Source organism: Bombus fervidus, chromosome 1 (genome assembly GCF_041682495.2).
Source record: "Bombus fervidus isolate BK054 chromosome 1, iyBomFerv1, whole genome shotgun sequence".
NCBI classification, from domain to species: Eukaryota; Metazoa; Arthropoda; class Insecta; order Hymenoptera; family Apidae; genus Bombus; species Bombus fervidus.
In genome coordinates this window covers 21,628,106-21,654,995 of record NC_091517.1, presented here as the reverse complement: position 1 = coordinate 21,654,995, position 26,890 = coordinate 21,628,106, and the positions used below count along the sequence as shown (strand labels likewise).

At 40.2% G+C, this 26,890-nt stretch overlaps 1 protein-coding gene and 1 long non-coding RNA gene across 16 annotated transcripts in view; one reads left to right on the top strand and one right to left on the bottom strand.

The window, feature by feature from the left end:
* The window catches only part of Dscam2 (Down syndrome cell adhesion molecule 2), a 120,482-nt gene extending 107,051 nt beyond the window's left edge, over positions 1 to 13,431 (bottom strand). For 7 of the 14 annotated variants that reach the window (XM_072009926.1, XM_072009917.1, XM_072009936.1 and 4 more), the window contains exon 1: positions 12,843 to 13,414. In XM_072009926.1, coding sequence (XP_071866027.1) covers positions 12,843 to 12,870 — 28 coding nt within the window. In that variant the 5' untranslated portion in view covers positions 12,871 to 13,414. Of the gene's footprint in view, positions 1 to 12,842 lie in introns of all 14 variants that reach the window. The other 7 variants (XM_072009987.1, XM_072009997.1, XM_072009969.1 and 4 more) reach the window with 2 other exon arrangements.
* The window catches only part of LOC139990801 (uncharacterized), a 71,311-nt gene that overhangs the window by 24,840 nt on the left and 19,581 nt on the right, over positions 1 to 26,890 (top strand). The window contains exon 3 of one of the 2 annotated variants that reach the window (XR_011800661.1): positions 409 to 1,240. The exons of the other annotated variant lie outside the window; for it this stretch is intronic. This is a non-coding gene — a long non-coding RNA (uncharacterized lncRNA). Of the gene's footprint in view, positions 1 to 408; positions 1,241 to 26,890 lie in introns of those variants that run through there. 2 annotated transcript variants of the gene reach the window in all.

Sequence of the window (26,890 nt, the reverse complement as noted above, 5' to 3'; positions counted from 1 at the left end):
AACGGATTTAAAGTCCACGCATATCGCTCGATTAATTTCTTTTTTTCATTGTTCCAACAAAGAATCATGTAGATATATTAGCAATAGTGAGAATTCTCTTACTCGGCTCTTGTAACAGAAGCAAAGTAAAAGACGCTTTAAATTAAAAGTAAAATACGGTTTAAATAATTAGAAGCCATGCCGTACAATTTTTCGATTAACCTATCATTCACGCGAACCTAACCTAATCCCTACCTACTTAAATAATACCGTTTCCCGTCGCCATAAACACCGGGTAGGAAAGCGACACGAGACTCGCGTTTGGCGCAATTTCCTTCCTCGAAGAGAGCCGTGGGCAGCCGAACTCCGCTTCTCAAAGGTTTGACCCGGTTGATACGATTACGGGTCGCCGTTTAAATTATCTTTTAGTGTCTCGGAGCCGGTAAAGTGGCCGGAATAATGAGCTCATTACCCTGCAAATTAGCTGTGCGATTCGTTGGCTTAGTCAAGGACGACGATATTACACGATGGTCGACGATACAAGTTCGAGAACGTTGCCAAGGAGCTCCATTGAAAAACGAGAGCCCGTGGTGAAGTACCCCCACGCGTGTCACGGGGGTGCAGTCCGTGTGTACTTGCACTCGCCTGTGTATATCCTCTTTTTCCGTAACAGGAGAAAGAAAGAAAGAAGCTTTTGTCGTGTTCACCGAGCGTCGATGAAAAGCAATCCCGGCGAATGAAAATAAACGGGTCCGGCCGACCACTCGACGAACCAACTGGCGTGCGTGTTACGGTTGAGAGTTTAAAGAGGGTTGTATCGGGGGTTGAATCGGGGGGGAGACGAAGGAGCACGTTCCAAGGCGGCGCAACACGAGGGCGGCAGCGCCAGCCAAGCTTCGATGTTTCACCCATGGTCGATCAGGAAATTGGCTCTCCTTTCGTCGTTTTATCGCGCGTAAAACTGTGACGCCTCTAACCCTGGTGACGACTTAATTTACCGGCACAATGCTTAGACCCAGCGAGAATTTCAACTCTCTTCTCCCCTCCTCTGTTTCTTCTACCTTCGTTCGTTCTTGTATCTTTGCTACTGTCGCATAGTTGCTGATTAATGGGTTCGAAGATCATTGAATCTTACCAATCCCCTTTGGGGTTTATTCCGACAGTTTCCATCATCTCTTAAAGATTTGTTGTATCTTCCTTTTTCTTTCTTTTTTTTTTTTTTTTTAATTAGTATCTTTCATTATTTTTAGTTGTATTTTTACGGTTGAACTAGCCGGTTGGCATCGCCAGCAATCGTATTAGTTACACCGACGTTGGAACGTATACACGTTAGATTAAGTTAAATAACATAACGCGTTTCAAGGATTTAAAGATACCCGAACATGGCTCGAGATTTATAGCCACCTATCTTTGTTTTATTGCTCGTTTTATTTTTTCAAGTTTATGATGTTGTTTCATTGGCGAGGCTCTTGCAGGCTTTAATAATGATTCCAGTGAAGGAGACTAAGTATTCGCAATCTTAATCGCTTCGAACGAAAGTTTAATCTTTTACGGCTATCTACCGGTGTGAAACTTTCCCTGGACGGCTACTCGTGTAGGAAAAATTGCGAGGAAGCTCTTTTGGAAGTTAGAGAGGAGGATTCTTACTGTAAAGAATCTTCGTCCCAAGTTGTGAATCGTAGATACCTGTGTAGCGCGATCCAGGAACCTTAAATACACAACGAAGATAATTTACTGAAGTAGACTATTAGGAAAATATGGAGAGAAAAATGAAAAAAAGATCTCTTAAGCTAATGTCCAAGTAGAAACCTCGTGCAGTATTAAAAAATTATTGAAGCAAACGTCGTCTACTCTTATCTGTTTATCTTCTTTTGTTTAATCTTTACAGCAGGTATTTCGATCAAAAGTACTGTAGACGACACAGAAAATTTGTGGTATAAAAGTCTAATGTTCGATAGAAAAGATTTTAAAATATTCCTCTTTCATAATTAAAGAGGTATCTTACTTGAGCTTCAAATTCCTTCAACGTTTTACCACATTTCTTAAATCTTTTTCTTTAAATACTTAAGCTTAATAAAACGTGTGATAATATGAGGTAGAAATAGGCAGCGTTGGAATTTGGGTTAACCTTGACGCCTTTACATTACGTAACAGAAAGGCAAAAAAAAAAAAAAAAAAAGAATACAAAGAAAATACGGCAAGAAGAAAAGGAAAAATCAAATTTGTTATATTCGCGAAGAAAGGGAGGAATTTCATGATGACGTGATATGACGCGACATGACCTCAGGGCGTAGCATTTCCCGGCAACCAGCCGGAACCATCAAGAACACGGAAAAAGAACAGCGCGGATATCCGTGGGCAGACTTTAAAGTAATAATCCAGAGACGAGGAGCGAAGTAATTTCAATTGTAAATGCCCGGGCGCGGCTAACTTTGTTCGTTAAGGAAAATAGCCAAGACGCGGACCTTTCTTCCCATGATCAACCAGGGTCAGAGGTGACAGCCATAGATTCCCGGACATAGATTCCGATGACCGAAGATGAAAAAGCCACATGTATCTTTCCAACTGCAATTTATTTTATTTAATTAACTTCTTAGTTTTATCGAAATAAAGCGCACATGAATTTGTAGAATATTTAATTTGTCATTTATTAATAAATAATTTAAACACGTTATTCACTGATTAAGCGTTTCAAAACTTATATCCATAGAGATCCAAGAATTCTCTGCACCATATGTTTAACATACTTCGTAACAAGTACTTTAAAACAGTACTTTAATACCTAATTGGTGTCAATGTCTGTTACACGTGTAATTCGGGTCAGAAACTAATTGCGTGTGCGTAGCTCTTGAATTACGTTGTTTTCTACTTTACAAAATGTATCTTATTAGTAGAATAAATGTAAGCAAATACGTGCACCAATATTGAAATTTCTTTTCACGTATATTTATAATTATCGAATATTACTTTTCACGTAAAAATATAAAATCAAAAGCAAACAGTAATCTGAGCAACGCGTGATCATCAAACAACACTTCGTAAAAAAGCGAATATTATTATTCCTCACCGAGGTGAACTTCTTTAAACTAGAAAATATTTGCCAACAAAAAGTAGTCAGAAATTTGCTTCGCCTATTAAATATTATAATAAAAACTGTATGTTGGATACTTCGTAAAATTAAATTCCACGCAATGTATACATTATCTTCGGTATAATGTAACATTCAATAAATAAAGAGAGATATGTACATTGACGAAAAATACGAATCGAAAATATTAAGAGAATAAAAGATATAATAGAGACAGAAGGCTATATAATTTCTATAAATGTGCAATGTTTGCGAACATGTAAAAGACGGGAGATTGTTTAGTCGCGTTCGAAGCGAAAGCAATGAAAACGAAAAAGAGGCATCGACCGATGGCATAAGAATAAAAACATCTGTCGTGGTTGAGTTTCGTACGTCGCGATGCGTTTGAAAATCTCATTTGCCTCGACGATGTTTTTCTTCTACCTTACTGAGACCATAGACAAACAGTTATACATATCCGTTCTATATTTTTTCAACGATGCGAGCAAAATTGAAACGTGCTTTGCGAGATTGAAAGAAACGAATGACGTGGAAGGAATAAAATTAGAGACGGAAAGGGGCAGCGAAAGAAGATATTATGATTCGCAATGGCGGACGTAAAAGTTTCTCGTTCGCGACGATATCGGAAACGGGGAGAAGGAAATTCAAGAAACAACTGTTGGAATGAACGATGGAAAAAAAGACGATACTCAACCTGGATGAATATTGTGCTCGATAGGAAAAGTAGATACTTATGTATTTCAATTGAAAATTCCTTTATCCGGTTAAGCGAAAAGAAGGGACGAATTAAAAAAAAAAAAAGAAGAACTGCGTAGTAGAAAGTAGTAAAAAATTCCGTACGACGAAGAAAGTGATAGAAGAAACAGAAAGTTCTAAGGAAATTTTAAGAGAAATGCAAGTGAAGTGCAGTAGAGTAGTAGGAGAAGTGCAAGTACAATAAAGTGGGATTCATATGCATATGTATATACTAAACTGATACTTGGAAATCAAGAAAGTTTTTGATACTGACAAGCTTCTTAACAAGTTCCAAAGAATATTCGCAACGTGCTGCTTCCTAATACATATTTAATGAGCCAAGGTTAAATGTTCTAGCGGTAGTTATAGACCTCATCTTATTTTGTCAAGGTACGGTCATGTACCTTGTAACTTGGCCATTAACGATCAACGATAAAACAATTCGAAAAATGTATTTCCTGGGTTTCTTACGAGTACCTCTTTTTTTCTAATAATGGAATAAATAAAAAACAGAAAGATAGATGAAATTGCCAATTGAACTCTTCAACGAGACACTTGAAACTTAACAAGATTTAGATACCATCGAGCATTTTTACATAATTCATAAGAAAGAATATTTCAGTTTAGTAGGTGATTTAAGATTCTTCTACAGTATCTTACAATTCATTTCGTTTCATGCTTATTGAAACTGAATAGAAAAAATGCTATAAGATTAAGTGTATGTTTAACTTTTTAACGCGATAAAAGAAAATGGCGAGGAAGTATTATCGAAAATAGCACGATCAACTAGAAAGGATTGAAACATTAAGCGAGAATCGAGAAAGAGTTCCAGACGATAATATAGATCGAATTAAATTGAATATGCTCTCGCTAAACAGCAGGGATATGTTGAATTGAATTTGGAAGGAAGCACCGACTGTAATTCGATTCACGAACGTCTAACTGAAAAGCACGCTACTAGCACTCTATTTTTGCTATTCGACAAAGGAATACGATGATTGCATGGTTTCTAGGATAACAAGGGAAGAAAATATAAATAACATCGTACAATGGTACCTATGTTTCCGTGCGAGGGCGCAATAACGTTTGCAACTTCTACTTTGTATTCTCATTACGTGTTTCCTGCACGATTAATATTGAAACAAAAATGTCGGATGGTTGGCCAGGAAACGGAATTAATAAAGCGTTGCGTTTATTTCTCATTGTTACACTCGCGCAAAGTTACGGAATACAGCCACGAACGTATGCCAAAAGACACAGTATAACACCTTTGTAAAAGATTCGAATTATTTCGTAGAATCGGTAGAGGAGATACTTTTCCTGTAAGTAATATCAGAGAACAATTCTGACGTTGCTTATAAAACATCCGTTCAAATTACGTATAAACGAGAGTCCTCTTTTAATGATATTTTTCAACTCGCAAATTACAAATTATCGATAGATTCTCTTGCGTAATTGGAACAAGCTTGATAACGAAACGAATGAAATTTTACAAGCGCACTTTCATCTGCATAAAATTGTAATATTACAAGAAGGAACTCAATCGTCGCTCGTTATTCACAACTACTGAATCGTTGTGCAAGGAGATTCAAGTGTAGGAGAAAAGAAACGTAACAGATACAGGTACAGATACAGTGTCGTTCTTATAAACAAAGTCAACGAATTTAAACTATGATTTGTTATTTCATCCACCGTATTGACCAGACGAGATTTAGTTATACCTGAGATTCGTCCATTACCACGACTAAACAAAATTTCCTTACTGCGAATAAATTCTCAGCTTCCCTCTCTGATTGTTCTCGGCCAACAACCTTCTGCATGATAAACGATAAAAACCTTCCCATGTTAACTGTCTGCAGCTAAAAAAATTTCAGCGGAGCAAGAATACGAAAAACGTCAGGAACGGCCACGAAACGTGGGTACGATAAGCACGAAAGTTAGCAACACGATTGCAACGTGAGATGTCCCTTCCGTCCGGTGACGAGGGTGCTCGCAAGCGTAAGTGGTAGTTTAGAGTGTAAACGCGGTAGTACGAATCAGTTTCCCGGAGTCTATATTCATAACGAATAAGTTATTCAACCGGTCTAGGGTGTGCCTATCTGGTTGTATGTATAGGCCCGTCACGTTGTCTCGTATTATCCACATAATCGGAGAACGTGGAATGTAACCAGAGAGGAAGAGAAGGATTAAGCATAGATGAGAGAGTAAGAGCAAGAGAGGAGGTACGAGGAGGAGAGATAGATAGATAGAGATAGAGATAGAGATGGATAGATAAATAGAGAGAGAGAGAGAGAGAGAGAGAGAGAGAGAAGGAAAGTGACAGAGCATATACCTTATCCGTATGTCTCGTACTCGTCGTTGGCTCCGCCATCTCTGCGAGAGCGCAACCCTTCAGACTGTCTAGGGATCCGTGTACAAACCGCCGGTATACTTGAGCGATAATTTTCACAGTGACTGACAGCACTCGCAGAGCCGCGTCCTGCTGTTTCCCCGTTTTTATTTTCGAGACAGAGTATTAAGCTATTTGCGTTCACCGGATCCGGTCGCTTTGTTTTTCGACAACAACCTTCCCGCTTGACGTCTCGCGATAAAGTTCGATCGATACTTCTCGTTCGTTCGTTCGTACGTTCGTTCATTCGTTCATTCGTTCGTTCTTTTTACCGTGAAGTTATTCCGCTGGAAAAATAAACCGAGCCGACGAGAATGGAATAGAGACAGGAATAGAGGAAGAGAGGTGGCACACGCTTCGAAACTTTAATTACGCGATTTCGTTATAATTATATCATATTTGGAAACGAGCATTTTTGCGTTCTCGGCTGCTATTGCTGGCATAGACAGCCATAGGGAGAACAGTTTCAGAGTTTTGTTCCGAATCGGTAACTTCTCGTGCTTTCCAGAAGTAACTTTTACCGAGCGTTGTCGATGAACATTTCGAATTTAGTTTCGCATCGATTCGCGCGTCAGCTCGGCTTCTGACCTGCCATTTTGCCATTTCCGAGAAAACGTTGCCTTTCGCGTGACGCCCACTTACTTTCGGTCATTTCGATGCTTACGTGTTTTAAGTACTCGTCCTACCTCTCTACGATACATGCGCGTAATCGTGATAAAGATCGCATTTGACCTATCGTTTAATTCAAGTAACGCAGACGTATCTTACTCAACGACGCGGAAATTTAGAAGAAGATACGAGTTACGGATAATACACGGCAACGCTAAGACTAAGCGATGTATAAAAATATCGAAGAGATCAAAATGAGAGATAAACGGAAGAACATATAATGTAAGGGAAGAAGTATATCCACGTACCACGATAAAAAATCGCTTTTTCCTAAAAATAAAAATATCGTTGTAAACTTGCAAGATTTCTATGAAAAGTTACGAATCGATCGTTTAAATCAGTCTGGTAATCCTAGTATCGGAGCTAAGTATTATTATTTCTAAAAAATCAAGATTCTTCGATATCATCGACTTTCTCCGTTACTATAATTCAACGGAATTAATTAGAAAATTTTATATTTACGTTAAAAATTCTCATCCGAATGTCGACGGTCTCTTGACGTATCATAAGAAGATGAAACGCGTGTAAAACGAATGAAACTACCACTTTGATAGTTCTAAATACATTGATATACGAAGGATTATTTATTAGAAATACTAGCTGATACAGCTAGTCTTTGCTATCGATTTTATATTTTTTTTATTTTTTAATAACATGGCTGACGATTTTGTGAATTTCTATTGGATCGGTAAACGTACCGTAGTCCGTGAAACAACATCGATTGTTACACAGCGAAATCGTGAAGTTGCTTTTGACATGCCGCATTCCGGAAAAAGAGAGACATTGTTCGAAGGGGAAATCATATTGCCTCGCTATATTATGCTAGCGATTCTAAAGAAAATACGATCGCAGCGAAGAAGGTCGCTGTTGCGTTGCGAATATCCGCGAAACTGTCTCTTTATATTTCCTGCTGTCTCGTGGTTTCTTCTGTCATGGGTTAATGTTTCACGCGCTTAAATCCTACTCGAAATATGCTGCTTAAAATGGTGAAAATCGCATGGAAATCCATCTAGTGGAACTCGAGATTAGCTCGAACATGCTACAGACGCTTGCTGCGAACTTTATTTTACGCTATGGATAGAAAGAAGATATAGATTTTCAACTTTGACGTAGATTTACTAGATTCTCTCGATCTGATAAAAGTTGCGTCAAAAGTTTGAAACGAGTAGAGTGACTTGAAACTGTTGCGAATAACGGAATGGTTAGCTATTGTAATTCCAGTGAAAAGCTGTGGACAAAGCTGGCAAATTGTTAAACAAGTATCGTTTAAAATCCGAACAACTTTGAAAAATCATTCAAAACTACACGAGGATCTTTAAAAACAGATTTTATAAATTTGTCGAATGATTGCTTGAAGCGTGTAAAGAAATCGTTAAGAAACGTGGAAGTTACTTCGATGTGAAAACGCTAACAAATAATACGGTTTCTTATCAGTGGAAGCCCTCGTTGTTTTTCTTTTCCTATTTGTACGAACGTTAATGATCATATAACCGCAGAAAAGATCAAATTTACTGAAATTAGATCCCTAGTTTTCGCGTACAAACGCAAATATCTCTTTCCTTCATAATTATGCTATTTTTGTGTTTATTAATCGTATATCGCGGTAATGATATCGTATAATATTCGAAGCGAGTCATTCATTGAGTTACAAGGTATTTTCTTTGGAACTACCGCGATTATCGTGACTTTTTCGAATTAAACGTTACATAAAGACCAATCGTTTGATGTAATACGTTTTTCGAAGGTTCCATTTCTCCAAACTCCAAAATTTCCCACGCTCAAACGCAGTGACATATTTTCATACGAAGATGACGAAGCTCTTCATAGCGCAAACAAAAATCTTGATATTTTTCTCCACGATATCTCTATTTTGTTTACTACATCGTGTGATTTGAACGTTATACGCAAATGTATCTTACGAATGTTATCTCGCTCGTTACTGTACCATTCGATCCTATTGCGTCCCATTGTTATACCATTACGCTATCGCTTTATACACAGCAATTACGTACGTATTATTGGTTGAAGTCGTAATGCCAAGAATATCCGTAAAGCAGCCATCAGGCTGACTAGGATCATATCCATACTCCACCATCGCCTCGCGCCCGCCATAAGACACCGCCAACACCTTATCTACTTATCCCTAATTTCGCACAATGCACTACCGGTGAACAAAGGTTGATTAAAGGTTTGCTTAGCCATTAAAATATTCCATTAACGTTCTCGCCTGTGTGCTATCGGGCGCACAGTGTAGGTGAGGTCAGGTGAACGACGAAGAAAGAGGAGACGATGAACCGAATAGCTGCAGAGCGTATGAGAAAGTGAGACGGAGATGGACAGCTAGACAGAGAAAGACATATATATCTTGGAGAGTGAAAGAGAGAGAAGGCTAGTAGGCAGAGGAAGGACGAGACGACGGAGGAACCTTATTAAGGGTGTCTGTTCCGCCTCCTCGAGCGCTTAAATTTCAAACTGTCGCTCTACGAAACACGGCGACGTCGTTAAGGCTCGGCCGTCGAGATTAAAGGCTTTCGAGATTCGAGAGATTTAAAGTCTGGAATTGTCCGCAATTAGTGCGAAACGGATAAGGAGAGGACAGCGACTGGTAGGGTGGTAGCGAGGGATGGGACGATGGTAGAGAGTTGACCGGGTGGCGAGCTCCTTCAGGAAAAGTACAGAGAGCTTCCTGCAAGAAACGAAAGAGCCAGTAGAACGTTAACGAGAGAGGTCTTAAGATGCGTCGTGATCATTATCGACATTCTTCATTGTCTGAGCGATGTCGTCTCATCCTCGTCCGGACAAACGTATTGTTCTTACGAACGCAAATAAGACGATGTAGCTCTTTGTGGACGTCGTCGCGAAAGCCAATCGTCCGTATCAGTCGCGCCAATTGTTTGTTTCCCTTCGATTCCCGCGTTTTTTTTTTCTCATTTTTCTTTCTTCTTCTCTCCCTTTTTTTCTTTTTCTTTTTGCTTTTCCTGATTCACTTGTTACCCAGCGTAATAATGGATATCGTCGAGAGACAGAATGAAAGTTACGGTAGAATAGATTTTCACCTACGCAGCATTTTCCACAATGGTGGCTATTCAATTTTGATATTCTCCGTTTTTCGTCGTTTTGTAATATAATCGTTGTTTCTCGGTTCGAGCATACGCACACACGAGTATTGCCGAGGGAAAAATTATTAAACGCGGAAGCTAAGAATTTGGAAAAATGTTGGTACAAAATTTTGACCGGTTAGGGAATTCGTTTGTCGATAATCGTTCGAAGCAATGGAAATAATTAACGTTATCTGAAGCATTCATTTAATTACTGACAATTATTAATATTTGATTTCGTTAGTAATAATTATTAACCACTCGACTGTTTAGCGATTGAAAGTAGGTTAGTGAATTTTTTCATTACGATCGAGTTAATCGTGATTAAATTTTGAAGGTTTCTAATAAAACATCGTTTACGCGTACTTCCTATTGTTAAAAAGAAAAAGAATGGAAGATTTCCGTGCTAAATAGAAGGCAACGTTCTTCCTTTCAAATAGTATAATTTCTCCAGAGAAGTATATCACTCGCATCCGAAAAATATGTGTTAGATCCTCTTTCGCGTTTTTCACTGGCAAATTTTGAAATGAAAACATGGACTTGGTAGCGTGGCGCACGTTCTTCGGAATGAAATTACAGTTTTTCCTTTTTGCTGGCGACGAGAGATTCTCTCTAACGAGACTTTTTCACGGGGAAATTTCCACGAGATATATTCCACGAACGAACGAACGCGGCACCGGTTGATCGAGAATTTTTCTATCTAAAAGAAAAAGCCGGGAAGACGCAGTTCGTTAACCGGGCCACGATTATGCCCGTGATTTTTCGATTCGAATTTAAATAGAGCCTCGTTCGAGTCCGCCGTACGATTATTGTTCCTTTAACGCGGTCATAATATATGTACTCGAACATCGGTTTTCTCTCGAACGAACGCGACCGCCGTCCAACAAAATTTAACGAGCGAGTGAAAGTCGTTCATTTCTATAGTTGATGATATTCGTATTCGACCAGCGGTGCATTTTGCTATTTGATATGTTTTACAATTACGGAGATTATTCAACGCGAGCCAAAGGGTAAACAGGGAACTAAAAGTTCATAGCGGTATGAAAGTTCTAATGTAAAAATAAAATGAAATATTTTATTCGTAAAGCGAAAAATAGAGACATTCGGTTGTGAGATAAAGGTAGAATATTTTACGTTTAGAAACGAGACAAGAAAATATTTCGTGGAAAGCTAGAAGAGAAAGTTAAATTTGGTAGCCGTGCTGATCCGAACTTGCTCTGTAGATTCGTAGGGTACTCGAGGAATAATATCGTGATTCCACTAGTTTGGATATGATAATTTTATAATGGGTCACGTTTTTGTTAGAAATCTCTATTTCAGCTTAAGCAAACTTCGAATGAGAAAAATGTCGAAAATCGAGGAAGTATTTTTTTAGAAGGTTACGTGCTAGGATGATTCGAACGATAAATAAATTTAGATATGTAGCGCGATAGCACTCCGTAAAGTAGGCACTTGTTAGAATTGCGGTTAGAGCAAACGGTATTTCTTTCGTCACTTTGATTCAATTCGAATTATCTCCACGCCAAGTGTTTTTAATTATACAAACAATTTATCTTTCAAGTACTGTAGGCACGTATACGTGTCATATTATATCGGTGAATGTCGCCAATATGAATTACAAACGTATATGTGTTCAACGAGATTTTCCTACTACGAACCATCGAGATACTCGAAATACAAAAACGCGTTTCAGTATTTTTCATATGGTTAGGTAACATATAGAAGATGATCTAGACGTTGTCTAGAGAATACGTTACGAAGAAACATTCAACTTTAGATTTAGTTCATCCAACGCTCAATGTTGAAACAGTTCAGAAGTTTCTTCGAGTATGCGTTAAATTTTCCATCACCTGTGGGAAATTTCCTACTGTAATAGGAAATGCAGAATCTAACCAAAGATATTTCTCGTATTCATTGTATGTATTTTCACGTTTTTAAATCCGCCAATTGTATTCGAGAATCCGCACACATACTTATCAATTGGATCAAACTCGGAGCTTTTAAACGAGAAGACTCTTTTTATTAGAAAAGTATGCGCACACAGAAAATCGTAAAAAACGAAAAATCATTCGTCGAAGACGGATTTTTTAGAATTCACGTGCGTGATAGTTGAAATAAAGGAACACGTCCCTAACAGACATACCGTACGAAACGTTTTCACACATGACTCACTCACTGATGTCCGAGATGCATTCATGCATACAAGTTACGCCGCATAGAACGTGGTCCTTTGATTCGACGGCTCGATAGGATGCGCAGATTCGCCGCCTCTATTTCACAAATTAGATTTACACGGCTGTCACGTGCTCGGTCGTTATCTCGTTTCCAATACGCGTTGCCGAGCGAAACTTTTCGAAAGAGGGTAGACGCACTCGCGTCCGTACACGACGAACGTACGATTGTTTCCTGGACGGTGGAAGTAGCGGGTTTTTCCCGAAATAGCACTGTGAAAATCCCGGAACTATCGTCGATGCTTCCGCGCCTCTTTTTTCCGCGGTAATTTTACGCGCCGGCGAATTCCGTCAGAGATACCCGTGAAATCAGTTCGCCCTTTCATCCCTCGTATCAGCACATCCACGTTGAAAAAGGAAGGTAGAAAAAAAATTTTGGGGAAAAATGGAAACGGCGTTTTGTGAAAATTTCTGAAAGCACCTGGCAGACTTCTATCGATCATCGTCTGACACGTAACGAAACGATGTATCCGAATGCGTAACGTGCACGAGTATGTCTGTGACTGTCGAACACGGCTCGATCGCGCTCTTTTCACAAATCGGATCCATGCGAGACCTATGAAACTTCACTCAACGACCGACAAGATCAACTCGTAAAGTTAACGGACAGCGTGACACACGCGGAAGCAGACTCGTTATCGCAGAACACTTACCAACAAAAATTAGGCAGCTGGCCAGCATCGTTCGGATCCTGAGCCGTCCTTGGACCTCTTGGTCAACCTTGTCGAAGGCAACTTAAACGAGGAGCACTTAGCCGGTGGTCCTCGAACGTCACACCGGTGTCGGCGCTCGGTCGTAGTGGAACGTGGTCGTGGTCGCGGTCGCGTCGATCGACCGGTAGTCGGTCAGAGGTCGCGTTCGTTTCTCCGATCCTCTGTCCGTGGCCGCGACGTACGCGCGAAGTAACACGCGACGGCGAGGCTGCGAGGATCAGCGACGATGGTAAGTCACGGATGGTTAGGGACTTCTCTGTCACACGGCGATCGGCGTCGTGATCGACGTTGATGGTGGTGCAGCCGACCGCGAAAGTGCACGCGGTGGCGGTGCAGGGTCATACGTGCGCGGCCAGACCAGTCGCGGCGTAAATCGGCGCCGAGGAGAGGAGAGGAGGGGACAGATAGGTGTAGATAGAGCGAAAGAGGTCCGGCAGAAAACGCGGCGCGTCCACCCTCGCGAAAGTCTTTGGCCTCCGGCACCGCCGGCCACGACTGATCGTACCGGAGAACCCCCGCGAGTCCTCGCGCGCATGCGTTCAACCCTCTCCCTCGCGAACTATAGCGATCCTTCTCGCGCCAACTTCAGCTTTCCACTGTCTCGCTTTTACTCCGCTCGGCCGTGTCGTGGGGGTTGGAAAGGGTAGCTGCAGGTGCCACAAAGAATGAAAGGGAGGACGTACGGTGCGCGGCCGTTGCACGCATCCAGCATTCGTAGATGCTTGCGATGCGTTACGCTTTTGTCCGTTTTTCTCTCTGTCTCTCTCTCCCTTCTTTCATTCTTCTCCTTTTTTGTCTTTCTTTTCTATCGTTCCTCGATATTGTCTTACTATCGAGAAAGAAACTTCTTTCCAGAATATACGGTTGCGTCTTGAGGTACGCTGCAGACGTTCGACGTGAAACGCGAACAGATAGGTAGATGATGAGGATGGGTTAGTTTGCGATTTCTGGTTCGGCAAGTATCTTCTTCTTTTCTCTCGTGTGTTTTTCACGAAGTAGAACGCTACGTAAAGTAGGATGTTGATCCGACCGCTGTTTTCGTCGAGTTTCTGTTGTATATACTTGCTGTTATAGTTCTTTTAGAGCGTCGTAAAGAGTAACTCTAGCGTAATTTTTATTCAGCTTTGTCGCGGATGTTTTCTCGTAGCTTTTGCTACGATCGACAGGGATGGCGTGTGCATGGGTGCTTGGAATGAAAGGCCGCGAGTATTATGCTTGGTGATTGTTCCACGCACGGTGGAACTTTCGAAGACTCGGCCGGCCCGTATTTTGTATTTTGTGTACGACGCGCGCGCGCGCGCCCCTGTTTTCGCTTGGAAATTGTCGCGCTCGCTTTCCGCGACACGCTATTAATTTAAACGACGGCGCACGAAAGTTTGTAATATATTCGATGTCATTTCGCTTTTAATTTATTCGGTTTTACGTTAATTAAAAGAAAACACAGGCTTTTTTCTATTAAAATATTTGGGACATGCAGCGTTATTAATTTATGTAGAGTTTTTAATTTTACTTTACTGGCTGCGTCTTCGTTCCTCTGTTATACACGACCAAATTCGCTATTGAATTTTAACGCGTAACAAAAATTGCGTTCGGAGCAGGTTTCTAATGGAAAACTACGTGCAAGCTTTTTTTTCAACGGTGGCAGCGAGTCTATCGAAGACGAATAGGTTTGCTCCTTTCAATTCTTCGTAAGAGTCTGTCGTCATTTTCGTTTTTATTCTTTGATCACAGTCGACGCTAAATGTCTTGGCACTAGATCAACGTCACATATGCCTAATATTAGGCTGGCAACTAAGTGATTGCGGATTTTGTCATTAGGTGGTATTGACAAAATCCACGATCACTTAGTTGCCAACCCAATACGTTGTATCGTGCGTTCAGTTAGACTGGTTACGTATGTGTTAAATTTTGGCAAATTACGAAACTCATTTCAATATCTTAGGGAGAAAAAAAAAAGAAAAATATACATCGTTTGACGACAAACGCGTAAAACATTACCTGGATCATAGTTTGGATATACCGAAATATTTAGAACGCATACGCTAGTAGCCTCAAGTTGTCGAAACCGATACACCGAGATCCCAATATCTATTCGTTTAATATGCTATTATCCCTGTCATTGTGTTCATCAGTTGATATTTTTACATTACGTATAGGTATCCCCGATCGAAAGACGTTGTGAACCAAAAATCGCCTGAACTAATAAGAATCAGAGACGCTAAGAATCATAGAAGGCATAGCCTGGACTTCTCAGGTCATTGGAACTCACGTATTAGGCCTTTGAGGTCCTAGGAATCTGTATTTCGGATCTCCGAGATCATCGAAACCAATATATCGGACTTCATAAGTCGTGGAAACCCATACGCTAGGACTTTGAGACCCAGCACTGTCACGACGTCGTTCGAATCCATCTAGGATCGTGACGCCCTTGGAGCCTACACGCTAAAACCCAGAGGCTTTGAAACCAATACACTATGGCCATGAAACTATATACACACCTAGTCTACTGGCTAGGTTTCAGCAAGTTCTTAGCGTATCAGCTTCAACGGCCTCGAGGTCCAAACGTATGGATTTCGACAATCCCAAAGGTCTAGTATGTGGGTTCCAACGACTTTAGAGGTCCTGTGTATCGATTACAATGACCTTAGAAACCTAGGACGTAGATTCTAACAAACTCAGAGGCGTAGTGCGCGAGTTCTAACGTTACTGGACGCCTAGTTTATGGGTTCAAACGAGCCAGGAGACCTAATATATGAGTTCCATTGATCATAGAGGAACTGTGTGTGAGTTCCAACAATCTCCTAGTTTAGATATTTGGATTTCAACGACATTGATGTAGCAGAATACGCGTTTCATTAATCTTGGTGTCTTGCCATCCTGGTTTCAGCGATTTCAGAGACCTGGTGTATGAGTTTCAGCGACATCGCCGTACTACTGGTATATGGGTTCCAACGATCTTGGAGTTCCAGTGCATAGATTCCAATGACCCGGGATGTTTAGTCCGTGAATTCCAATAACGTGAAAGTCGTATTATATGAACTTACACGTCTAAATACACAGATACATACACGAATCTTTGCAGGTTCCATTTTGAATATTATCCAACTTCGATTCTGCCTAATTCCTCGTTAAACGTATCAAACAAAGTTGAAACGCAATGTTTATGATACTGTTTGCTATGGAGTATTGATGAGTCATCAGCGCGTTTAAACTATTAAGAGTCTCGCGTATAATTTAAACGGGCCAGCGAATAATTCATGATTTCGCATACGATAGAGATTAAAGTTTCAGCATCCTTGCCGCATATAATCCCTTCCGAACCGCACACGCGATTTGCGAGCACCAATGATCGTTTATTGTGTTGAAATATGTAGATGCCGTGTAGAGCCAGGAAGAATAAAGCAAAAGCCGGATATTGCATAACGATCGTACGATGCGATACACGCCGTGTTTGAAGCCACGATGCGGTGACGACTCAAAATGTTTCCTCGTTTCGTGGTAACAGCTTCGTAGAATTATAAATCGCTTGATTCTTTACTTTCTTTTTTCTTTACTTTTTTTTTTTTTTTTGTCTATTCGTTTTACGTGTCTGACGTTCATAGAATTCCCCCGAATGGCGAAACGGAATATTTTTGTCAATTTGGCATTGCAATTTAGTCGTTCGTGTTTTCGAAATGTACGGGAATTTGCTCGTATCCGAGTTTCAGGTTCTTTATTTTATTATACGCGTCTGCCAGTTTCTACGTGAACGTCAGAATAAAATAGTGGAAATTGTATTACTGTGCAAAAGTTGCAGACTTTTCGAGAAAAATTTCATAAGTGAAGCAAAGGGTGTGTCCGCACGATATTACTTGCATTCTGTTACTACTTTTTAAGCATTCGACTCTGGAATTTAGTAATTACCGCAAAGTATCTCAATTAAATCGAAATATTCGATATTTTAAGAAGAAGAATATCTTAGAAAAAGAAGAAGAGAAATATGTATAAATGTTTAATTTCCATTAGCGAAACGTTTTTACAATATTTCCAAAAGAATTTTAATACGATCTCGTGCAACGTTTCACAATTTAAATGTAACGAATACCTAAAAAAGTATTTTTATACGTTCCAGCAGTATTACATCACGAAATCCATAGGTTCCATAGGTTTTACAAAACATTATAAAGTGACACTAAAGAAAACGTATTAGAGTCAACCTCTACACACAGTAAGGAACAAATCGTAATCGTCATCGTTACAAAACCGTCGAATGATCACAATCTATTGCTATACTTGTGTATATTTCAGTAGCGCGTATATATGAAATCTCAGACGTGCAGCGACTTGCGGAAATATTCGATCACCTGATGCAACAAACTTTTCTACAGCTATATGTTACGTGCTTTAGAAAACTTAATGATTATACGACTATATGTACTTACCTAACTAATTTTAGAAGACTGGGGATAAAGTTAAATTTTGGTAGAAGAATGGTCTGTACATTCTCAAACTTTAAAACCCACGTACGCAATCGTGAAGGCGTGCAAAAATTCATAGCAAGATCCTCCAGAGAAATACGGATTTTACGTAGCTCGTCTGACTTGAAAAAGGAAAAAAATACACCGATACTACTTTTCCTACGAGCTTGATATTTGTCTTCCAGTACATTCTATTTATTTGTCCCCCGGCTAATCTAATGTAAGAGCAGCAAAGGCAATTCGAGCGAATCTGAAGACACGCGTTTGTATCACAGCTTAACGCCCCATCGCGAAATTCGCTGGTTGTTTCTTTGAGCGTTCGACGAGCACGCTCGTTACCCGTTCCCCGACGATTCCTTTGTAACAGTTTGCTGAAAATTTATCGCGCTTTATGACGCGTATATTGCGTCCTGGCGTCTTTCTCGTTACCGGTTGTCATGTCGAGATTTCTCGAACGAGCTGCCGACGCGTCGTAAAGGGTGGTTGGCGAAGATGGAGAGCGTCGCACGAGTATCAGCGCGTATGAAAAAAAAAGGGTGAACATTTTGCAGTCGTTGCATCTTTGAGGAACTTTGCAACTTACGTGCACTCAGTCTCTCGTCCAAGCTGCACCGAGCTATCTCGGAATGTATAATTTATTCTTTTAGAGTTCCTCCTTATGTTCGTCCATCTTCTTCTCCTCTCCTCTCTCTCTCTCTTTTTTTCTCTTGTCTTCCTGGTTCTTCTACATTTTTTATCCTTACTCAAACAAGTCTCGTCGTTTTCCATATCGAGCTTTCTTCTCGCAGCGCGCGTTGTCTCTGTGCTTAAAAAGCAAGAAACAAAAGGGGAGAAATGTCGTAAAAAGAGAAAATAATGGAAGAAATAAGTAAGAAAATACAAGTCGGAAAAATACGTATTCGATTCTTCAATTTTTACGCAGTTATTTGCCAGAGATTCCAGCGTCCGAGTTTTAACTACTTTATTAAAATATACTCGCACCCGGTTTGGTTTTCGTTCTCTCCTCTTCCCTGCCTCAATTTCTCTCTCTTTCTCTTTCTTTAGTCTCTCTCTTTCTCCGGTTTTCTCGGTGCTTTCCGAAACGAGCCCCTGGAAGTTGTAAGAAACTGGATGGCTGCAGTTTCTTCCTCGGAACAGAGGATGCCGGCTATATCATATTCATACAGTTTTTACAAAGTTCTAGGGCTTCGTTGTTTATGCATACGCAGTAGCGAAATTTCTATACCAGAGGCAACGATCCAGCTCGCGATGTAAATTTCAGCGAACGAAATTTTCTGGTTTACTAGGCTCGAACGATCCTTGATCCTTGACTGAGAACGACGAGCCGACTTGGCGAATCAATTTACATTCTATTTTGCTACAATATATTTTAGACTTTGTAATTTAATTAGACGAGCACCGCTTCGTTTTTTAATGCGCGGATAGATTATACGAAAGGTACAAGGTATTTTGTTTGCATTGGTGAACATTAAATTCGGCCTAATTAATTCGCCTTTATCAAGAGTATAATGCGGTATTTGAAGAATTTTCTAACTCAGGAACAATCCAGTAATCGGGTTAAGGGGCTGTTCGGTTTAGCGCGCTGAAAATTATGCGTTTCTCGTAAATGTTTTGCAGAAAAGTCGTCGAAGATAATTGCGATTTTTGCGTCTTTCCAAATTATTGTAAAACGGAGGAAAATATTTTATTCAGCCGTACGCGTTATAGTCGGGAAGAGAAACACAACCAACGCTAAAAGCATTGCCATTTTTTTTTTCTTTTTTTTTCTTTTTTTTTGTTTTTAGTGTATTTTATCGTGGTGCGAAAAAATGTCAGTCTGCAAATTGACTTAAAGCAAAAAGCGTTCGTTGTAATCAGCAAACAATCTTTATTGTAATGGTATTTGAATTCTTCGAGCTAGAAAATTGGAAAATATGGTCTCCAGAAAAACGTGTGATATATAAAAAACTACTCGAGATAAAATAGCGTGGCAAGGTCTCCAATTTTCTGATTGCGATCTATTAGACTTGTTTCATCAATTTCGGAAAAAAATCTCCGAGATGCCTGTTTTAGAAATTCCAAGTTATCCATTAGAGGAAGGAGAAAACATTCAGCCCGTGATCCCTCGGAATCGAGTAACCTTCTCAACTTATTAGCCGCGTCATAAATCAGAAACTCCTTTGAAAATAGAGTTAAGCTTAATAAAGACAAATTACTTGAGCTTGAACCTTTTCCAATACAGACACGGTATAATGTGTATTTGATACATTATAATAGATCGATTCATTAATATCAAAGCCAGTGACGACTAAAAAGTATAAAATTTATATTAAAAAAAAAAAAAAATGCGCTGTCGTAAATCTAGAAATTTTCGAAAAATTTCGTTGCGAATAAGTCATTTCGACTATTCTGACGATACTGCTTTTTCAAGAAACGAATCATTAGACGTGCAAACTATCGAAAGTCCACTGAATATTAAATACAATAAACAATACTAAACAGTTTATAATTATAATTCTCGTACATTAAATATTATCATAGGTATACAATTATTAATAATTTATTTCCTATAGAAAGTTCAAACCTATAAAGTTCAAAAGTTGTGCCCGATATCAGAAACAATGTAAGATTTTAAACAGTCTTAAGAATAAAGGAACTCCATCTGAATTTTCCTCGCTTTGTTACACCTTCAAAGCGTTGCCAGTCTCGGAACTTAACCCTGACCATCTCTCCGTGTGCGTCTTCGAAATGATCGCCATGGAACAAAGAGGGAAAGAGGAGCAGGACAGGTTGTTTTCGCGAAGGATGGAATCGCTGGTAATAAGGCTGGACACCCAGTGTACAGGCGGAAGGATGTGTTCATTGGCTGAGAGAACGGGGCGGCGACGAGGGACACGAAAGTTTTGACGTTAAGCGACGAGGGAGCTTGCAGGCAAGCTTGAGCCGTATGAAAGGAACGACGGAGACATACGGAGCCGAGGTAACTGTTGTCGCGGTTAGACAGGGACGAAAGGAGCAGGAGACGGGGGAGAAAGTGGCGCGAGAGAGGAACGAGGGGTTTGAGGTTGGCGAGTGAGATTGGCGATGAGAAAGAACAGAGAGAGAAAACCGAAGATGGAACGGAGGTAGCACAGCGTGCAGGACGGAAAGAGACGCGAATAGCCTGAGAGCGGAGAGTGAGAATGAAGGAAGAGAGTGGAAGCACTCGACAGGGGCAAAGGAGCAACAGGAACGAAGACAAAGAAACAGAGAGGAAGAGAGAAGGAAGGGAAGAAGGAGAGAAATAGGAGAGCGTGTCAGCATGTGTGTATGCGTACGTGCAGAGAACGAAGGCAGAGCTTGGTGCGTCCCGGGGTTGCAGCATGCACGAAAACGAAACGAGGCGAAGGCTGGAGCGCGAGAGACGGATGGAGCTAGGCCAAGTAGAATGAACGAGGAGAGAGGGTAAACGCGGTAGTGAAATGGGCGAAAGGAAGAGAGAAAGAGAGAAGGACAGGGTTACCGTGGAAGAGAGCGCGTGCATCGGAGGCAGAGGGATGCAACGACTGTGTCCGAGCACGTCGTTAAAACCCGACCCGGGGCTACGGATTCCGAGTCGTCTACCGGTGGTAGCAGCCCCTCTTCGGCATCCTCGACACCCTCGACACCCTCCAGCAGCGTCGGTCTATCGCCCGCGCTCTACTCGTTCGACTATTGTTTCGTCAAGTGCGACGTAAAAGACTCGAAGATCCGCCCATTGTACTGGCTATTAAGGCTGTTGTCTTGACGCTCTTTTTCTCTATCTGTCACATTAGTCGTTCGTATCTCTGTCTCGTTCTGTCTATTTCTTCCTATTGCCCTTTATTCCCGTCTCTTTCTCGCTTTTACTTTTTCTCTGTCGTTTTCGGCGGGAGGAGCCACGTAAGGTAACTCGTAAAGAGCCAGCCGGAATGATTTGCACGAATTCAAATTTGTCCCCGGCTCACGTTCTCCGCAGAGAAGCGAATTAAGGGACCAGGGAAAGGGGTACCGCGGGAACGCGTGCTTTCTAGGTGAATGCCTCGGGCACCGGATACGCGAACGTTCCTCCGTTGTTCCCAGTCAGTGATGCGCGCGTGTTTTGACCTTAACAGAGTGCCTACACCGAAATATCGGATGCATTTTCGGGCCTTGAAAACGTTGGCTCTGGTTACGCGGCTTCGGGTACTTCTGTGGCGCGCGCGCACGTTCGTACGTGTGTACGTATGTGTGACCCCGGTATATAGAACATAGAATGTTGGGCTCGCTAAGTTCATACAAAATGGGATTTGGAGATACCGCTATTTTTTTTAAATCTCTATTACGTTCATTTTATTCCGATCGATATTACTTAAACGATGATTGTATTAATATTTCTTTATCGGTTTCTATTACGCAAGTCGATGTAAAAGATAGACGAAAGATGATCTATTTTCTATTTTATTAACGAACATTGGTAATTATAAATGCTGCTAGAATTTTAATAATCGCTTCACTTTCGATCCACGATTACGCGGAATATAGTGTAACGTAAGTAGAGACAATTATCTGTATAACACGTTCGCTATATTACTGAAATTTGTATATGACATGTTACTTTGCGTAAAATCTATTTCTATAGGTTCACACCCTTTACACAGATTATTGTAATTTGTATATGGAAAGCATTCTTCGAAGTTTTGCGATTTTTAATCGAAGCGCTTAACAATCGTATTGATCAAGTAAGAAGAACGAAGATGATCCATATATCTACTCATAAAAATGTACCTTTTAAAATCTGTTTACAATTATCTGTACCATTGTTTATGACAAGCAACCTTATGGTTAATTAGTTTGGTACTTCAAAAATTGATACATATATCCGGATAATAAGCCTGGAAATTTATAAAAACTGAAGTTGGGTTTATCAATTTCGTTTATAAAAATACGCGCGGGTATCAAGTAAGGATAAAGTATAAAATCACATTCGACCATGCGCGAAAAGATCGGTAGGTAATTCACGACCAAGAATCTCATAGAAACTAGCAATACGTAAAAGTAGTCGGAAAATGAAGTGCTGCATCGATTGCTTGATGATACACCCGATCTATTACGAGCTTCATACGATATTAAAATTAAAGATTGGGCAAAGAATTTCGTCGCATGTAATTGTCGGAGAATACCGGTTCTCTAATTACAGCAGAATTTTAACGAGACAATTTCTTGAAAAATTGATGAGTTTTATTATTGCCGTTATTTCTTGGAATAGCTTGGAGGGAAGTATTTCCGCATCTTCGAATTATCTTTTCGCAATAAAACTGTAGGTAGTCGCACTTCATAGCGTTGACCTAGTTAGGTAAATAACGAGCATTTTTTCTCGGAAGAAACTTCTATTACAAGTTGCCGCACGCTTTCAAAACAGATTGTCCTACTTAATCAATTTAATTCGTTCTTAAAGTGGTTGCCGATCCGACTCCAACACGATTACGAACGATATTATCGTTCAGAAATTTTACAGCAGATATCGTATTCACGTAATGCGGACTAATATTAATGAAACGTAATTATCGATTCGTTACGTATCGCGCGAGAAAATCACGTATCAAAAACATTACCATAAACGCATAATCCTTTAAACGATCATTTTTTAAACAATTCTTTCGAGTTTACCATCGAACAAAAAGTTCTCGAACGTAATACGTTCGTTACGCTGAATTTATCTCTTTAATACGCGTACTGGCAGCCCTTTCCCGCGCTTTAGGAAAAAAATCTGTGTTTCTCCGAGCGCAGAAAAAAACGCTCGTAATTTAAGTTTATTTCCATGCTTGATTTACCGGCAGTCCAATAATCGAATTCTAAAAGCGCAGCGAAAGCGGCCGCGACGGAACACACACGCTCCGCAAGCCCTACCTCTACAGCGTAATATATCAATGCAGCCAGTGTAGAATGGTACGTCGTTTGTTTTGTACTAGTTACCTCTTTCCTCCGCATTCTTCCGACCATTTTGTCCCTCCCCATTAGTCCTCTTTTCTGTCTGTCCTCTCGCTTTCGCCGTTTTTTCCCCGCCCTCCCTCCTCCACAACCCTCTCTACCTTTTTATAATATCTAGGCGCAAATTGCACTTGGCGACGTTGCAATTGTTCCCTTTTATTTCCTTTGTGATGCGCCGTAGGTACGAAATTGACATAAACAGTGGTTCCGAGCTGCTGTCTCCCTTGCCACCCATTCCCTCCTCTCCACCATCCTCCTTGCCTTCTTTTATTCGTTGGCTTTTCCCTCACTACCCCCTGGTAACACGCCGCTGTTCGAGGCTTGTGTGACGACAAATGAACTATTAAGGCAACGACGGAGGAACATGGCTGAAATTTTCACCGACGACCGTTTTAAGGCTTGGCGACCACTTAACTTCGCCATCGCGTGAATTGCATCAGACCGACATCGACGTGTTTCATCGTGGTATACGTAGTTTAACGCATGTACGTACGGCGTTACGAGTTTGACGGTGATGTAATTTAACACGTTTGCACTTATATTGAAAATTGGAGTTTGCCAACTATATATTGTATAACTACTTCTTTTTTTATTTTTTGTAAATTCATTTAATTGTTCGTTTAATCGTGACGTGGCTAATCGAGTATCCGAGTGCCCATTTTTATATCTATCATTTTCGATAATTTTTACATTTTCTAGTGAACCGTTTTATCGTCATTCTTTGCATATTTCAATGTTGAAATTTATCCAAAAGTTATAGCTATTAAAGATTTGAAGTTACCTGCAGACTTGTCGAATGGTCACAGCGTTGTGGCTGACTATGTAAGAGCTAATCTACTGAAGTCGCGTGCGAAAGCGTTGTATTTCGTTCAGACTGTCCCGTACCAGTTGCAAATTTCTTCGATGAGAATCGACGATACGTTTGCATCGTATTATATATTTTGATTGACATTTAATTTTCATTAATTATTATCGCAAAATAATTGTCCATATTAAGTATGAATTAACAAAGTCTATATAATCATTTTTCCCAAACTAATACTATTTTATCTGTTACGAATTTTATTGAGTTTGGAATATTTAGATTCTCGGTACTAGGTTATAAGTTACGCTTATTAGCACACAAATAAGCAGTAGCGTTTTACAATTTGATTTTCAAGCGTTAAGTGACGAGTTACTTTAACGTATTAGCGCAAAACCTATTCCAGCGTGTACAGCAAAGCGTAGAAATGAAGTTAACGACGAGAGAAAGTCGATTCGTTTCATTAATAGACGCGCACGAACTGACACGCTATTGATCAGGCTATTAATCATATTACACATCCCTTTACCAAATGTTTCGTAAACACTCGTCTTTCAGCTACATACATACATACATACATACATCGACGTACACGTATAAGCAAAAACTGTGTCGAGTTTCGGAATTAACTTCCGCGAGGCCTTTCACGCGTAGTTTGTAAATTCATGGCATATCCGCGGAAGAAACTGCTCGAAACAGATTCGAAGAACCGAAGACCGAGAGCTGAGAGAAGGTGGCTGCCATGAGAGGGTGAGAGAGAGTGGCTGGTCGCAAATTGGCTGGGTAATCGATGCCGATCTTGGGATTCCATCCTCAGATGATCAAGCTTGTTGTACCGTTTAATTAGAATACGGCTCCACCGCTGTGTCAAATGCCGGAGTACCGCTGCCAGAATGGGTTCAACTTCTGCAGATTTTCATAGTCCCGTCAGATTGATCGAGCCTGTTATCGTTCCCCATTGGTATTTCGTGCTTTGCCGTCGTCTATCGCATTCGGCCGATCCGTATCCCTAGAAACGACGAGTCCTTAGAAAGAGATTTAAGAAGATGGAATGTGTTGAAGTGATTACTTCAATAAAAACTCTACATCTCTATTTTTTGTATATCCGTAACCTGGAGACCGCTGTTACGAAGAGAATAGAATTTAGTGGAACAACAAATTTGAAACAAGGAGAGGCTCATATTATTGTGCTTTTGAATATAAATTATGTTTTGGGTTACGAAGTCTAGAAACAAAAGAGCTATGAGTAGATTTCTATTGCTGTTTCTTGTAGCCTTCAGCTAGAGCTACAAGGGTAACTTTTTGGCAATGTCCTTAGCTAGAATTTAGTGAAACAAAAAATTTGAAACAAGGAGAGGCTCATATTATTGTGCTTTTGAATATAAATTATGTTTTGGGTTACGAAGTCTAGAAACAAAAGAGCTATGAGTAGATTTCTATTGCTGTTTCTTGTAGCCTTCAGCTAGAGCTACAAGGGTAACTTTTTCGTAATGTCCTTAGCTAGAATTTAGTGAAACAAAAAGTTCGAAATAAGGAGAGGCTCATATTATTGTGCTTTTGAATATAAATTATGTTTTGGGTTACGAAGTCTAGAAACAAAAGAGCTATGAGTAGATTTCTATTGCTGTTTCTTGTAGCCTTCAGCTAGAGCTACAAGGGTAACTTTGGTAATGTCCTTTGCTATAAATATATGAACGTGCTCCCTATCATAGCTCCTTCTATTGTAATGTTACACTGTAAGAGTGAGGATCTGGATCAACATACACTTATACTTATACCTATACTTATTTCAATATATTTTTCTATTACAAATTCATCTACTCGTTCTTTTATCAGTCAACCTCAATAGAGTGGATATACAGGTCATTTTCTTCTTCTATCATTAAAACAACTTTCTCGGTCTAAAACATACCAATTACAAAATACAACATCACGTACATGAGATCACGCGGGTATCGATAAGAGACATGACGAGAAAGAGAATTCGGAGATCGTTCAGAACATTTTGAAACTCGTTCTACAACTTAATCCTTGTATGCGTGTAATCTTGCAAAAATCGTACATCAAATAGGATCAAACGTATATCCAATCACGATCGATTGATCAAAATATCTAATGTCTTTATTATTTACCAGTGTCTTTATAGGATGACTCTTGTTCTAAAGTTTGATCAGCTATCCGTACGGTATACGATATAGAAACTGATGGAAGCTAACGAGAATCGTAAGCGCCGCATAACGCATAATCCACGTTCAACGTCGACCAATCACCAGCACGATATTGCAAAACTTGTAGGAATCGATTTGAATTGATTTGACGGGGACACAAACCATCAATTAACGATTGTCGGTTTGTTTAATTGGCATTAGTTTAATTGCCGTTACTATCCGCAGCACCTCGAACGGAATCAATGGCGAAGTAATGAGAATACCGGAACCTCGAATAAATGCGAAAAAAGAAATGAAGGAGGGTATGGCCGAGGATTGGCAGAGAAGTAGAGAATGAATCGATCGGAAGAAAGGCTGGTCGATGCGAATGTTTTCTAAAGGATAATCGAGACGGGGAATAAGATAGCGAAACGAAGGAGGAGCGGCCAATGGAAAAAGAGAATTAATGAAGATTGAAGCCCAGTAGACGACCAATTCTGAATACGTTATTACATCTTTTCATAATGTACCCCGTCATTATTTCTGTATAAGAATATTTATTCAACGATCAATCGATAATACGCGCCATGGTCGTGTGTATCGCTGGCTAACCAAGCTCATGACAATCGAAACAAT